At 35.7% G+C, this 14727-nt stretch overlaps 3 protein-coding genes across 5 annotated transcripts; 2 read left to right on the top strand and 1 right to left on the bottom strand.

Moving 5' to 3' along the window:
* Positions 1–1995: 1995 nt before the first annotated feature.
* On the top strand, positions 1996–5111 carry LOC140816532 (serpin-ZX-like). The gene is made up of 2 exons (XM_073175862.1): positions 1996–2531; positions 4022–5111. The coding sequence occupies exons 1-2, from the start codon at positions 2142–2144 to the stop codon at positions 4799–4801; spliced, it is 1170 nt and encodes a 389-aa protein (XP_073031963.1). The 5' UTR covers positions 1996–2141; the 3' UTR covers positions 4802–5111.
* A 1096-nt stretch (positions 5112–6207) lies between these two features.
* Positions 6208–11397, top strand: LOC140816447 (mitogen-activated protein kinase kinase kinase 5-like). 3 transcript variants are annotated; one of them, XM_073175717.1, is made up of 12 exons: positions 6208–6837; positions 7335–7859; positions 7947–8034; positions 8115–8177; positions 8258–8421; positions 8521–8596; positions 8685–8744; positions 8827–8952; positions 10340–10552; positions 10688–10785; positions 10860–10948; positions 11025–11397. In XM_073175717.1, the coding sequence occupies exons 1-12, from the start codon at positions 6572–6574 to the stop codon at positions 11078–11080; spliced, it is 1824 nt and encodes a 607-aa protein (XP_073031818.1). In that variant the 5' UTR covers positions 6208–6571; the 3' UTR covers positions 11081–11397. The 3 variants fall into 3 exon arrangements, with proteins under 3 accessions (XP_073031818.1, XP_073031817.1, XP_073031819.1); XM_073175716.1 differs by having other exon boundaries at positions 6209–6837; positions 10860–11397; XM_073175718.1 differs by lacking the exon at positions 11025–11397 and having other exon boundaries at positions 6210–6837; positions 10895–11020.
* On the bottom strand, positions 11365–14204 carry LOC140816448 (thioredoxin-like protein HCF164, chloroplastic). The gene is made up of 2 exons (XM_073175719.1): positions 13685–14204; positions 11365–11921 (listed from the first exon to the last, which is right to left on the bottom strand). The coding sequence occupies exons 1-2, from the start codon at positions 14132–14134 to the stop codon at positions 11766–11768; spliced, it is 606 nt and encodes a 201-aa protein (XP_073031820.1). The 5' UTR covers positions 14135–14204; the 3' UTR covers positions 11365–11765.
* Between the last annotated feature and the right edge of the window lie 523 nt (positions 14205–14727).

Here is a 14727-nt window from a genome sequence, read left to right as displayed (position 1 = left end):
ATTTTAGTTTTTAAAAAGTACAAATAAAAAGAAAAATAAATAGATGAGAAAAGAATGAAAGTTTGTATTAAATGTACATCTAAATCTTTAGGTTGAATCAAAGACTTTTTTTGACATTTTATTGTTGTACTTTAGGCTATAATTCTGTACTTAATAGAATTCCATAGAGTCATTAAAATTCTATTGACATTTTGAATATCTATAGACCTTTATAGAGTTTTTAAAAGTAAAGTTTGAATATCACATGACTTTTTAAAATTCTACAAAAGTTTACATTGAATACTACTAAACTTTTATGGAGTATATAAAAGTCTAGTTTGAATACCTCTAGACTTTTAAACTCATTAAAAGTCTATAACCAATACACCTAGGGATGTAAACGATCCAAACCAAACCAAACAGTATCAGACTCGAGCTTGGTTTGTTTAAAACTGTTTGAGGCTCGAGCTCGAGCTCGATTCGAGCTTCTATTATCAGGCTCGAACTTGATTTGTATTGAAATTACTGAGCTTGTTGAAAGCTCGAGCTCGGCTCGTTAAAAGCTGGTTTAGCATGTTAATCAAGCCAGGCTCGAGCTCGGCTCGTTAAAAGCTCGTTTAGCATGTTAATCAAGCCAGACTCGAGCTTGATTCATTAATAGCTCGTTTAACATGTTTAACAAGCCTAGCTCGAGCTCGATAAACATAGAATGGAGCTCGAGTTTGAGTTTGAATCGAGCTTGTTAAAAATTAAATATATCTATAAACTAATTTTAAATATGACATAAAAATGTAAATTCATTCATAAATAATCAAAACGGATACAAATAAGAGCAAAAAAAAAAAACATAAATAAATATATTATTGAACATTCCAAAATCATGTTTGCGAGCCACCTAAACGAGCCGAGCTCGAGCTCGAGCTCACGAGCCTATTATCAAACATGTTTGCGAGCTCACGAGCCGAATATCCTTAGGCTTGAGCTCGGTTTGATTAAATTTTCGAGCTTAAAATCGAGCTTGGGCTTGGTTTGATATGATTAACAAACAAACTCAAACGAGCTTTTTATCGAGCCGAGCTTCGAATAGCTCGCAAACCGTTTGGTTCATTTACATCCCTAAATACACCCCCTTAGTTAACAAAAGAATTTCAAATCATTCTTCTTAATTTTGAACCAAATAAATACAATAGATTAAAGATTTGATATGTATTTAAAATCGAATTCACTCAAATCCTTATATTCAAAAATAATCTTAAAGTTTACAAAATTTAACCTAGATTCTAGGTTACATAACGGATTAAAAAATCCATTCAAAGATATCACATAAAATTTTTTAAAAAAATCTTTTCTTGTTAGCATACTTTATTTAACACATATAACTTTTACAGAACCATCACATGTGCATTAATCGATGTCTATGATGTTTTTTTTTTTTTTTTAATGAATAAGCCGTAGCTATTTATTTTTTATTTTATTTTTTGGAAAATTTTAAAGATTCGAATGTTTCATTGTTCGTTTCATTGTTCGTTGTGTTCGAATTGATGTGTTTCCATTTTTTATTTTATAAAAAAAAATAATTATAAACGTCAAATATGTTATTTACATATTTATATAGAATTTATTGTTAATTAATATGAATTTAAAGTTCATTCATAATTTTATTTGAAATTCATTATATTTTATATTTTATATTAATAATGTGTAAGTAAATAAATAAAGTATAAATTTAAGATTTGAAATATTGTTTAATAGTAAAAAAATAAAATTATGATTTAAATCCATATCTTCAAAATCCAAATTTCTTATTAATTTCCAAAAATGTTATACCGTAATTTTAGTAATTTATCTTCATATAGACAAAACTATATTTTATATTAAATTTATATATGGGGTGTCAAAGCGTAATTAAATACATATAATAAATATATTGAAGAGTTTTAAAGAGTACGTGTGGATTCTAGCAAGAACTGAATAATATTATAATATATTTTCTTGAATAATATCTGTCTGGACCTTTCTTCTTTCTTTTAATTTCGAATTTCGTTTTTTTGATCCACAGCTACTTATCATTTAAGAAATCCATCCATATTCACTTTCGTCTTCGAGTAGCTTCATTTTCTTTCTGCAAACATAAACGCTGACTCACCTTCACAAAGCCAACAATGGATCTGCGAGAATCAATCCTCAACCAAACCGACGTTTCCTTGTCTCTGGCGAAGCACGTGATCATGACCGAAGCCAAGGACGCCAATCTTGTATTCTCCCCGCTGTCGATTCATGTTGTTCTGGGTTTGATTACCGCCGGGTCGAATGGCCCGACAAGGGATCAGTTACTGGGATTTCTCAAGACAAAATCACCGGAAGATCTGAATTCCCTTTCGTCGCAGCTTGTGAGTCTTCTGTTCGCCGACGCTGGGCCGCTTGGTGGGCCCCTGTTGTCTTTTGCTAACGGTGTATGGGTTGATCAGAGCCTTAACTTTAAGTCCGATTTCAAGAAAATTGTAGATGATGTTTACAAGGCTGCTTCTAGCCATGTTGATTTCCAGACCAAGGTTGGTTTTTTTTTTCCATTGGTGCTTTGGATTTGTAAAACTGTTAATCAAGCTAGTTCTTTTTTTTAATAATACTAGTTAGAAATTAATTTGTAAGTTCATCAATGCGGTTTCTATATTATATTTGGTTGGTGCATCCAGGACAGGTACAATTTATGTTTTTTATTTTGTCAGTTTTTAATCAGGAACTTGGTATTGGGCATACCTTTTCCTGGTTTCTTGAGTATTAGTAATTGCGGGAAAACTGAAATACCCGTTTTGACTTGAAGACTTTCTTTCTCATTTCAAGTTTTGCTATAAGTTTTGGAGAGCTTTCGGTAATTTCTGTGAGAAGACTCGGGCAAGAAGTTATACGTTCATTTTATATGTTCGCAACTCGTGTGTAGAAATCCAGATTCTTGGAGCCATTTGTTTGATTCTTGGCAATTGTGGTGGATTTGTTTCAACTTAGGAATGAAACATATATTAGTTTGCGGTATCTATACAAATCCTGGACCATATTATGTATGATATAATTGATACTGACTAATCAAACAAAATGGTACTTCTGGAATCTGTTATGGAACGAATTTTTTTATATGAACAAGTGAAGACTCCGTGGTGTAAATTTTCGTGTGGGATGGGAAGAATAACTTTGTAATTTAATATGGGACCTTCTATCACGGGGATTACTCATATATGACTTTGCTGGCCAAATTCCATGTCCTCAAGGATTCCTGATTCTTAGTCTTTCCTTTTAAGCAAGGAAAACTGTTTTTTTTTTTTACCATATTTATTGTTTTTCCCACTTCCTAGTTCTATGATCATAACTAGGCAAAAAGCAAGATAACTCCCAACTTAATGGCTCAATGCTACCGACAAATTGGTTGTCCAAAAACTGCCTTTGCTAAAAGAATAGTTGTGTAGCCTAAGCATTCTAGTTCAATGAATCTCTAATTTGGTTGTAAAAGTAGAGAGATATAGAGTTACAGCTCCTTGGGGTTGGATGAAGAGTCTCAAATAATGACCGAGAACTTTGCTGATCAATGTTGCTGAGTTTCTGTTGAATGCATGCATGCAACCCAAATGAGGATATCTTAATTATTGGGGTTCGTTTAGCTCATTTTGGAGGACCACGTTTATATGTAATGCTACAATGTTTACTACTTTTTTTCCCATTCGTTTCTGTACATCAGTGGGTCTTGTGCATAGAGATAAAGCTTAAGCTATCTGTTTTCTAACTAAAATATTTGTTTGATGATTGTATGCAAGTACTAGCCCACTGTCTTCTGGAAATTATATCTTTGTTGTGTAGAAGTTTGTTGAATGCTACCAAATATGTTTAAAATTTAAAAAAATGGTGCTTATTTGCAGTGTTAGCGGACCACAGATGCAGACGAGAGATCAACTTGTGTATAATTTATGATTATAGTTTTGTTATTTATAGTTTGAAGACAGCGATTTTTTGTATGTTCTAATCGTCACTTTGTTGGTCCTTAAAATTTATGAAGGCTGTCGAAGTAACAAATGAGGTGAATACATGGGCTGACAAGGAAACAAACGGCCTGATTAAGGAAATTCTTCCGCCCGGTTCAGTTGATGCTTCTACAAGGCTCATCTTCACGAATGCGGTGTACTTTAAAGGAGCCTGGAATGAAAAGTTCGACGCATCAAACACAAAAGAGGATGAGTTTTTCCTCTTGAATGGCAGCTCAGTTCAGGTGCCATTCATGACCAGCAAGAAGAAGCAACATGTACGTGAGTTTGATGGCTTTAAAGTTTTGGCACTATCATACAGACAAGGTGAAGATAAACGTAAATTCACGATGTATTTCTATCTTCCGGATGCCAAAGATGGGCTTCTCACTTTGTTAGAGAAATTTGGCTCCACATCTGGATTTATAGAACATCACCTCCCTTATCATCGAGTAGAAGTTGGTGATTTCCGCATTCCTAAGTTCAAAATAGATTTTGGTTTCGAGGCATCTGAAATTTTCAAAGGACAAGGGCTCGTGTTGCCCTTTACTGGTGGTGGTCTCACAGAGATGGTGGATTCCACCTTTAGCCAAAATCTTTACGTTTCAAACATTTTCCACAAGTCATTTATCGAGGTAAATGAGGAAGGTACAGAAGCTGCAGCCGCCACTGCTGCTGTTGTTACACTACGGTCTGCGATGATTAATGATAAGTTGGACTTTGTGGCCGACCATCCGTTCTTGTTTGTCATACGCGAAGATATGACGGGGGTGGTGTTGTTTACTGGGCAAGTTTTGAATCCTTTAGCTGGTTAATAAAAAGATGGAGGCAGGTACACAAAACCATGTATCACTGTTGAACTTTCAGTTACGAGTTTGTGGGTGAACCTGCACGATGGTTTCTACTTGACTTTTACCCGTAGCTTGATACGATGCATTTGCAAGAGTAACACGTATTTTGTACCAGCTGTTTTATGCTTGATGTCACGTTCTGTGTGCTCTTCTGATTTACATATGATAAAGTTGAAATGGATATTGTGTTGTACTTTTATTTCCTTTTTGTGAGTTCTTTTGTAAAAGAGATTTTTCAAGAAAGTCAAAACTGTTATGCCCCTTCATGGGAATATGTACGAATATCCCAATATCTAGAAGAAAAGTGGTGTGAACGTGCAATGCAAATGGTATCCACTGTCGATAACAATGTAGCCAAAACATATCAGGGGGTCATTTCAAAAATTTGGGTGGTGACAATCAACTTACCCGCTGGCACTGAACTATTTTGACGGTTCTAAATTATGCCATTAACAAGGGAATTGGCTATGACTCGTTTTATGGGAAATCTAATTCTAGATTTTAAATCGATTACTTGCTGGTGTCTAAGCTGTTTACTCGTCTTGTAATCAGCACGATGTTTGAAAGAAATCAATGTTTGTTTAATTAATTTTTGTCTTGTTTAGGGGAGTAAATATACAAGATTATAAGATTTTTAAACAAAAGGGAAGACGAAATTTTCAAATCAATTTGCTCATCCGCATTCCTTTGTCAACATGTCTTCACCAACTTCTGTTACCATGACTCAATCCTACTGCCACGTTGAAGAAAATTAGTGGCAAACAATGTCTATACTCGTGCTTATTTTTTCTTACAATTCAGATACACGGTTTCACACAACACAAATGAGACTCTCACACAGAATCTCTTGAATCTCGAGTCTCGTTCTTGCCGATATTTCATACCAATAGATCACGTTTTATATGTTTAAAAATTATAATGGTATAATAGATATTGAAAAAAATAGCCAAATAAACTCGTTTGTTTGCCAATATATATCCCAGCTTGCATGGACTTTGAATTTGTTTCATGTCCGTACTTAGACCACACGATTTAGACTGAGTTGCAGATTGCTTGGGTTTAGCTGACCAAAACTTATGTACATTAATTAAGATCGAATTTTTTTAAATAACTCAGAGAAGACCGCTGTTTATATATATATATATATATATATGTATGTATGTATGTACTGCCTTGGAGAATAAGGAATCTATTATTCAATAATATTATTTAGTGTTTGAAAATATATGAAGTTTATCCTGTTTATATAATTTATTATATTTTTTATATTACTACAACTGGCAAGTCCCACGCGGCAATATTTTGTCAACCTTAGACTCTCCAACGAAATTTCATTAAGAGAACACACACAATCTTTTAATTAATCACCATTGACTTCGATTTGCGCCCCAAAAAAAAAAGATACTTGGACTTCAGAATTCACAAAACTCTGTCCGTGTTTTTGACTGCAAATGTTTACCGAGTGTAAAGCAAGAGCGATACATATACATATACATATAAAGAAAGAATGAAGGATATAGGGTTTGACCTTGTTTTTCTCCATACTCCATCTACAACAAACATTTCGTTGTCCTATGGGATTTAGCTATTTTAGACTTTAATTCAAGAAATCAAATATTCAAATCCTGTGTAACCATGCCTTCTCCTTGGAGTGCATTTTCATCGGTTACTTCTTCATGATCATCTTCTCCTTCAAATCCGTCATTGAAGAGCAAAAGCTCAAATGATATTTTCATGAACTCGAGGAGTTGTGATCAGAAAAAGAAGCTGACCCGGCAAAGGAAATTGAGATATTTGACGGATGATGAAGTGGGTCAGGGGAGGAGCAGTCTAGATGGCTCACAGTCGTGGCCCGTTTCTCCTGACTCAGAGTCGGTGCCACAGACGCCCCGCGGAGGCGGTCACTGGTCCAACACAGCCGTCCCGCAACCGCTTCCCCTTCCTGGAGTGACTTTTCAGTCTAAGCAGAACGACAGTTTGCATGGCTCTTCAGCTGCCAGGTTTGACTTTTTTTCAGTGAATGATTTTGATGAATATTTGCATGATATTTAGAGATTGGGATGTCTTTGACGTTGCTTCTACTAGCACAAACATTACGGTGGTTATTATATTAAATTGATTCTTGATTTGGAGCTTTAGAGGAAGGTGAAACTATAATGATTTTTAGCTATTTAATATGGAAATGAGCTTCAGATAAATATCAATTTTACTAAAATAAACACTACAAACAAGGAATTAAATCTTTGATTCTAGTCCGATGAGAATATGATCATATCATTTGTTCCCAACCAAAGGCGAAGAAAGCAAGGTATTTTGAGGGGACTGTTGTAGACCCACCATGCCTCTAAGAAAGAACAGTATATTTGGTACATGCATAGGGGAGAAAATGAAGAGTGAACTAAGGATTCATAATTACGAGTTCTCAAGCTGTTAAGCCTCAAAATTTCATCAATTATAAAAGGAAACATCATAAAAATTATCAGTGTACATCTTGCAGAAATAATTTGCATCGAAATCTGGGAAAAAGCACAGATGATATTGCTGTAAGAAGATCATGTGTATATCCAACTTCTCGTCGAAGAGGGTTGCCTCAACAACTAAATGTCGATTCTACACAAAACGAACTCCGAATACAATTGCCGGCAAGAAGTGCTCCGAGCAGCGGTTACTCTAGTCCCATACTAAGCCCACAAAGATATAAAACCGTGGATCTTTTCCAACCCTCCTTTCATGTCTCATCAGCTTTAAAATTAGAGGGTTCCACTTCAGACAGAATATCTGCAACCCCCGACTACTCTCCATTCCAAAGCTCATCTGAAGCCGAGAACTTGAGAAGTCGTCTTCATTCGCATAATAACGCCAAAGTTTATCCTTTGCCTCGTCCACCAGCAATATCAAGGCCATCACCTTCTACTCGACATAGCACAAACAAGTCAGATTGCTTGTCAGGTAAAGGGCCGTGGCAGAGGGGACGACTCATAGGACGGGGGACATATGGGAGTGTTTATGTTGCAACTCACTGGTATGAGTAAAAAAATATAAATGGGTTTGTCTAACTGTGGTATTTTGATTATACTTGCTTTACGTTTGTTTGGCTTTGTTTACATAGTGAAACTGGAGCGACATGTGCGGTGAAAGAAGTTGAGATTATTCCAGATGACCCTAAATGTGCAGAATCTGTGAGGCAGTTGGAGCAGGTTCTGAGATCATCCTCTTACTATTAGACATATTTACGACAGATTTTATATATATAATCTGATCTGTTTCTCGAAATCAGGAGATCAAATTTCTCAGGGAGTTGAAGCATCCAAACATAGTCCAATACTACGGGTCCGAAATTGTAAGCAAATATCGGTTCTTGATGTCTATAGTTAGTGAAACTCAACAAACAAATTGACCCAGAAGATGTAATTTCTGTAGATTGATGATCGATTGTGCATATATTTGGAGTACGTTCACCCAGGATCGATTAATAAATATGTTCGTGAACATTGTGGGGCTATGACTGAAAATATTGTTCGAAATTTCACCCGTCACATTCTTTCAGGGTTGGCTTACTTGCATGGCACAAAGACCATACACAGGTGACGGTCAGTTTAGGAGTCGGGCATGAACGTTTCTGATTATTGAAATAATGTTTTTTTTTTAATATTAATCTTGAAGTTTCTATATGATTAAAACAGGGACATTAAAGGGGCAAACTTACTAGTGGATGCATCTGGTGTTGTCAAGCTTGCTGATTTTGGATTAGCAAAACACGTAAGCTTCATAACTTATAATTTAAGTTGTTTTCAAGCTTCTAAATGAATTTTACTGACCTGTTTGTCGTTCTTGTTCGTTCTTCTAGCTTACAGGGCATCATATAGAGCTTTCGTTGAAGGGTACCCCACATTGGATGGCTCCAGAGGTATCTCAAGTCCTGTTCGGATACTTTCACTGCCTTCTTGCTGACCTAAATTTCCAAATATTTGTCGAAATGTGTCTCACAGGTACTACAGGCTGTGATGCGAAAAGATGCTAATCCGGAACTGGCCTACGGAGTGGACATATGGAGCATTGGTTGTACAGTCATAGAAATGCTGTCAGGAAAACCTCCTTGGAGTGAACATAATGGCGTAAGTAGTTGAATCACCACGATCTGCACGTAAGAAACTATTAGGCCGTAATCCCGAGTAAATGATTTTTCCACATGTCATCTCGAGTTGTCGAATCACCCAGACTACTAGTTTATTCATTATCGTCATCAAAGCACGTTCTCGCTAATTGCGTAGTCGGCTACGTCGATATTAGAATGTCATCTCTCAAACCAAGATCTAAGATATCTCCTTTAACCACATTTATCCAAGTTTTCAATTGTCTACCATTCCTTCTATTCATTCCATTAACATGTCTATCCAAGATATGTCGGATTGGGACCGTGTGTGGTATCTTCTTCAAATGACCAAATCATATTATATGTCTCTCCCTATAATTATCCTGTATGGAGACTACACCTAAATAGCTCATAATTCTTTCATTCCTAATTATATCCTTGTGCGTTTTGTCATACATCCATCTTAACATACGCATATATGTTACCGTCATCTTAAGCATATGTAGTGTTGTAGTGGCCCGACACTCCGAGCCATAAAGCATAGCTGGTCGAACAATAGTCTTATAACATTTTCCTTTTAATCTCGCACTTCTATTGCATAAGACTCCTGATATCATACTTCATTTCATTCACCCTACTTTAATCATATGGTGTATATCCTCTCTAATATCCCCAATCTTTTGGATAATAGATCATAAATAGTGAAAAGCTTCACACTTTGTGTGGCGCCCGGGGCCGAAGAGGACGATGAATGATCATCGGTGCCAAGATGTTGCATAGACAATGATCAGCTTCTGGAAAGCTTCTCAGCGTAGAGAACACAGATGAACCGATTTTGTATCGAAATGAGAGAGATTCAAAGACTGTGCAGTTATGAGACTGTACAGTTGAGGAGAACTTAAAAAATTTGATAAGTACTGCTCATATCAAGAAAATACATCTTTTTTTGGAAGCTCTTTCATATAAGAACTTCAAAGTTGAACGTGACTGACTTGGGACAATTCTGATATGAGTGACCTCTTGAGAAGTTTCTTAGGGTACTGTGTGAGTGAGGATATAAGCACGCTAGAAAGACTCGTCTAGGTACAGTCGGGATATTCTTCTCGACAGTAAATCTCCATTGGACTACCCTTTCGCGTAGATTCAAGACCGAAGTTATAAGTTAAATGTTCCTAATAGACTATTAAATTGGAAAATTTCCCAAACTTATTTCTTACTCCACAATTTTTCGTGAGTCAATGTGACTCATGACAGACAATATCAAACAAGTTTTGATATTTTCTTGTGCAAAAAAAAAAAAAAAAAAACTGTTCACGTTGTGGATCACTACTTGTGATCGTTTAGATATGCTGTTGAAGGTAAGGTTATGAATATTCGAGCCTTGAGTTGTGACATACGTTTGGTGGCAGGTACAAGCAATGTTCAATGTATTGAACAGAGTACCACCCATTCCGGAAACATTGTCTGCAGAAGGGAAGGATTTCCTGCAATGGTGTTTTCAGAGAAAACCTGAAAATCGGCCATCGGCTGTTAAGCTGCTCGAGCATCCTTTCTTAAGAAGCTCCCAGGATCAGAATAATGTTGGAGAGTTTCCTCAAGAATTTTCACGGATGAAAGTGCCTGTAAGATTCACACCCACAAGCTAAATAATGGATTCAAAACCTGGATATGAAATAGCAATTTCTTGTTGAAATTTCCCTTTATTACTTATCTCTTTTGTCCGAAACTCAAAATCTTAAAGTAGACAGTACATCCAGGAAATACAGAGTCCAAGTGGCTGGACTAGACGGAACAAGGATGCGTTACAGCCATCATCGGCTCCAATGATCCAGCAAGGGAAACTGCCATCTAACTGGTATGTTTCATCCTGCCATTTTGTTTACAGACAGTTGAATAACGCGGTTTTCTTGAATTGAAATCTGATTACAGTTTTGGTGACCAAAACCGTCTCACGGACACCTTAGAAAATGGAGTAACATCTCATCAGTCTCCTTGTTCAACGCTTGAAGCCCTTCCTGGTATATCTTCACCGGACCTAAATCGTGGTTCAAATATTTCAAGCCCTTCAAACATACTAAATAATTCGCTTTTTAGAGCTGGGATCAACAGCGTATCTGGCTTACCATGGAAGAGAAACCTCAGTCATCTAATACCAAAAATGGCAGAAAGAAAAAAATAATAAGTCCTGCAGATAGTTATTAGTCTGTTTTCCTGATCATTATATTCAGATTCCCCCTTGTAAATTTGATAGAAATTCCACTGGATGTGAACAAATTTTTAGGCTCGAACGATGTTGCTACCCTGATATTGAAGGTAACAGCATGTATTCTTTCTGACGTAACTCTGTTAAAATTTATGAACGCCAATAAAACACTGAATATCTATGTTGTAATATATATGAGTGATTTGCTCAACAGATAGCATTGTTTGTAACTTTGATCGATAAAATTTTATAGTTATCTCCTCATTATCTTGCAGCCGTACATATCAGAATTCTGTGCTATCTGCATAAACACATTCGACAACAATAAAGAGAACATTTGACATATCCCCAGAAAAATAATATAAACTGCAGCTACGAGTCTCGTGACACGAAACAATTCTTCCATCACTTCCATACCAGTTTAACAGAAGGTTGGTGAAAGTTGAGAACCCAGCGGAAGATGAGAATTTTCAGAGACCAAACAAACGTAAAGGATGAACATAGATATGATTCACAGTCGTTCAGCAGCTGAACTTGGGAAGTATCCATCTTCTGACATCAAAAGCAAATTCTAGTATTTCCTGAGTTCTGCTGCCAGATCAATGTTAATCTGATATAAAAAGGCTTCGATTTTAATGATTGTGATCAGGACGTTTCATTTTGAGAAGATGGGAAACACCTGCAATCACGTGGTATCTACTGTTGGGGACACCAGTTTTTGCAAGTGCATTCCCATGTTCGTCTAGTAAGACAAAGCATGGGACGTACTTGATGTCATAGTGGAGCAGCTGCATGAAGAGAACACAAAAGAGTATCAAGAGCCAGGATCTTGGTTCAGTGTAGGCAACAATATATTATAATTAATAAAGAAAAAAAAACAATGATTAATCGACATCTAAAAATAATGTGTCATAAAGTTTGAACACAAATTACGCACAGCTAGTAGCATTGAAAACAATTGAATGATCGACAAACATTGAACGAAAAAACGAACCTAAAATTTGGTAACATTTTGGATTTTTTAGAGATTATGAAAGATGAAAGCAATAATTAAAATGAATTTGAATGATTGTTAATCAAAGTATATGACGTTCATGTCTCGAGAAGAGAAAACACATTAAGGAGGCTATAGAGTATATATTTGGATACTAATAACATGTAAAAAATGGAGTCTAAAATTTGGGTTTACAAAATATTAAAAAAAAAATTGGATCAGTATAGACAGCTAAACATATAATAATAACTTACACAAATTAAAAATTTAGACATAAATAAATATATATATATATATATATATATATATATATATATATATATATATACATAAACATATAAAAAAAAAATTTGGCCCAGTGTAGGCACAAGCCCACACTGGGCCTGAGCTGGCTCCGCCAGTGATTAGATAATATAAAACAGACTAAACAATATGAACAGTAAAGAAATTTCTTGATAAGCAAAGGTCGATTCTATTCACAAAATAATAAATCAATAATTCCTGATAGAAGAAAGGAGGTTAAAAACTCTAGCCAAGGAAGCCAAAAAAATGCTAACGAACTCGGAAAATAATAAATTATGTTGCAAAATATCATTCCACAGAGAAAATTCATCTTCTTAGAAAATACATCCCAGAATATCATTTGTTAAGGGTTAGAAAAATAGCATTCAAATTATTATGTTTCACCCCTTAATGATCGATAGTCAGATGGTAAATAACCTTGGCACCCACATTTTGGTTACTGAAAAGACTTTCGTTAGTTATTTTTGCATGTGCTGGATGTTCAAGCATAGGGACATCTGTTTTTCATGTTTTAGAAACAATTAGCCAAGGAATGGCACTCCCTTATGCATCAGAGAATAGGCAAACATTGAGAGACCTAATAGGTTTCAAAAACCAATACCAATCCACCACAGAATTATTACTCCTCGATGACCACAAATACACTAATTTAGTTGTTTAAGATAGTGCTGTCATCGTTTTGGACGAATTTCACAAGGTATAACCAATTAGGTATAGAATAAGAGGAAACACCCTGTTTATGTGGTTAACCAACTTAAAAGTTAACAGCCATTCTCGTTGGCAACACTACCTTCACCTTCTCAAACCAAAACAGTAAAGAAAACAATTCCACAAATTTCAGATGCAAATAAGCACCTACATATAAAAAACTAAAAATTATATATGGGATCGAAGTTAGAGGAGATAGTGCCTAAATCAGTTTCACCTCTGGTGATCGGCACTTTTGTTCCTTGGTTATGGACTCTATCATCATAATACATTAACACAAGGATCCTTTTTCCTACAAGCTATCAGAAAAAGCAGCTGAATATTCGTTTCGGTTGACCTGAACTCCAACACCAAATATTTAGCTAACCAACAGTTACCGCATTCTAGAGGTACAAAACATGACGTTGCCAGAGGTGGCTGTTCCTAAAAAAAAGGGGTAATTTTTTTGGACCGTATACACTAATTCGCACTAGGTCATGTTCCTTATTTGCATCTAATAATGTAAAGAATCTTAAGCCATGAAATTTGCACTGTACAGATTATTACCTCGGGCAACCACTTATCATTTTCAGCATCAGCCATGACAATATTAAGCCAATCAGTATTCCTGTTCTCAACTTCAATCACAAAATTGAGCAAGGAATTGCACAGGCTACACTTTGGTGAATAAAACTCAAGAACTGTGGCCTCTTTTCCACTTGCTAAAGCAGCGGCAAATGCTCTCTGTTCCGCCTCACCTTGATCTTCAGGGCTCAAAACCTTTCTGTTTTGGCCGATGGAAGTGCTCAAACGAAAAGGGTTATTGTTGGTCACTGGTAACACGGCAGAATTGATTAAATTGAAGGCAAAGGTGCCAAGATTTTTAAGTGAATTGAAGAGCCAAGGGGATTCTACAGAGCAGGTGCTTTTATTGGAAATTTGGGTGTTGTTTTCTTGCTGACGATTGTCCCACGGCCATTTTAAGCAGAAAAGTGGATGCTTTGGAGGAGAGTTCATCTGGATTTTCGAACTTTTGGTTTCAGATTCTTGGAATATAATATGATACTCTGTCCTTGGTCCAGGGCACTGGGGAAGATGTATAATTAATAGAAACTTGGGGTTCTCATGTTATTTGGTAAAATCTACATCGGGCCAAGTTAACGCTTGGAGCATCCAACTGCGGGCATATGTTAGGCAAAGCCCAATATTACAAATTGGGTTATTTTTCTATTGCAATTGCCTGCAATAAGGCCCAATCAGTCCAATCACTTTACTTATTGTAACAACATTAACAAATGCCACTCAAGTTTAGCATAACACGACATAGCTTGGTACATAATTCGTTTCCATTGAATTTTTTTTAAAAAAAAATTTGTATACTTCAATTCCGTCATACTCTCAGAGTAAAAATGATTGAATATATTCATAAATCAAGATTTATAGACGTATAAGAAAGAATTAACTCTTTTATAAATAAAAATTGAGGTCTTTAGTGGTCCGACTTTGTGATGTCAATTAATTTTTACGAAAATAATCTATCAAGTTAGATCAATAATATTTTTCATATAATTTACGCATAACTTCAATATCTAGTTCACTTTAAAAATTCA

This window comes from Primulina eburnea, chromosome 16 (assembly GCF_022965805.1).
Source record: "Primulina eburnea isolate SZY01 chromosome 16, ASM2296580v1, whole genome shotgun sequence".
Classification (NCBI taxonomy): domain Eukaryota; kingdom Viridiplantae; phylum Streptophyta; class Magnoliopsida; order Lamiales; family Gesneriaceae; genus Primulina; species Primulina eburnea.
Note: the sequence above shows the minus strand (reverse complement) of the source record. Positions and strands in the feature narration are given on the sequence as shown.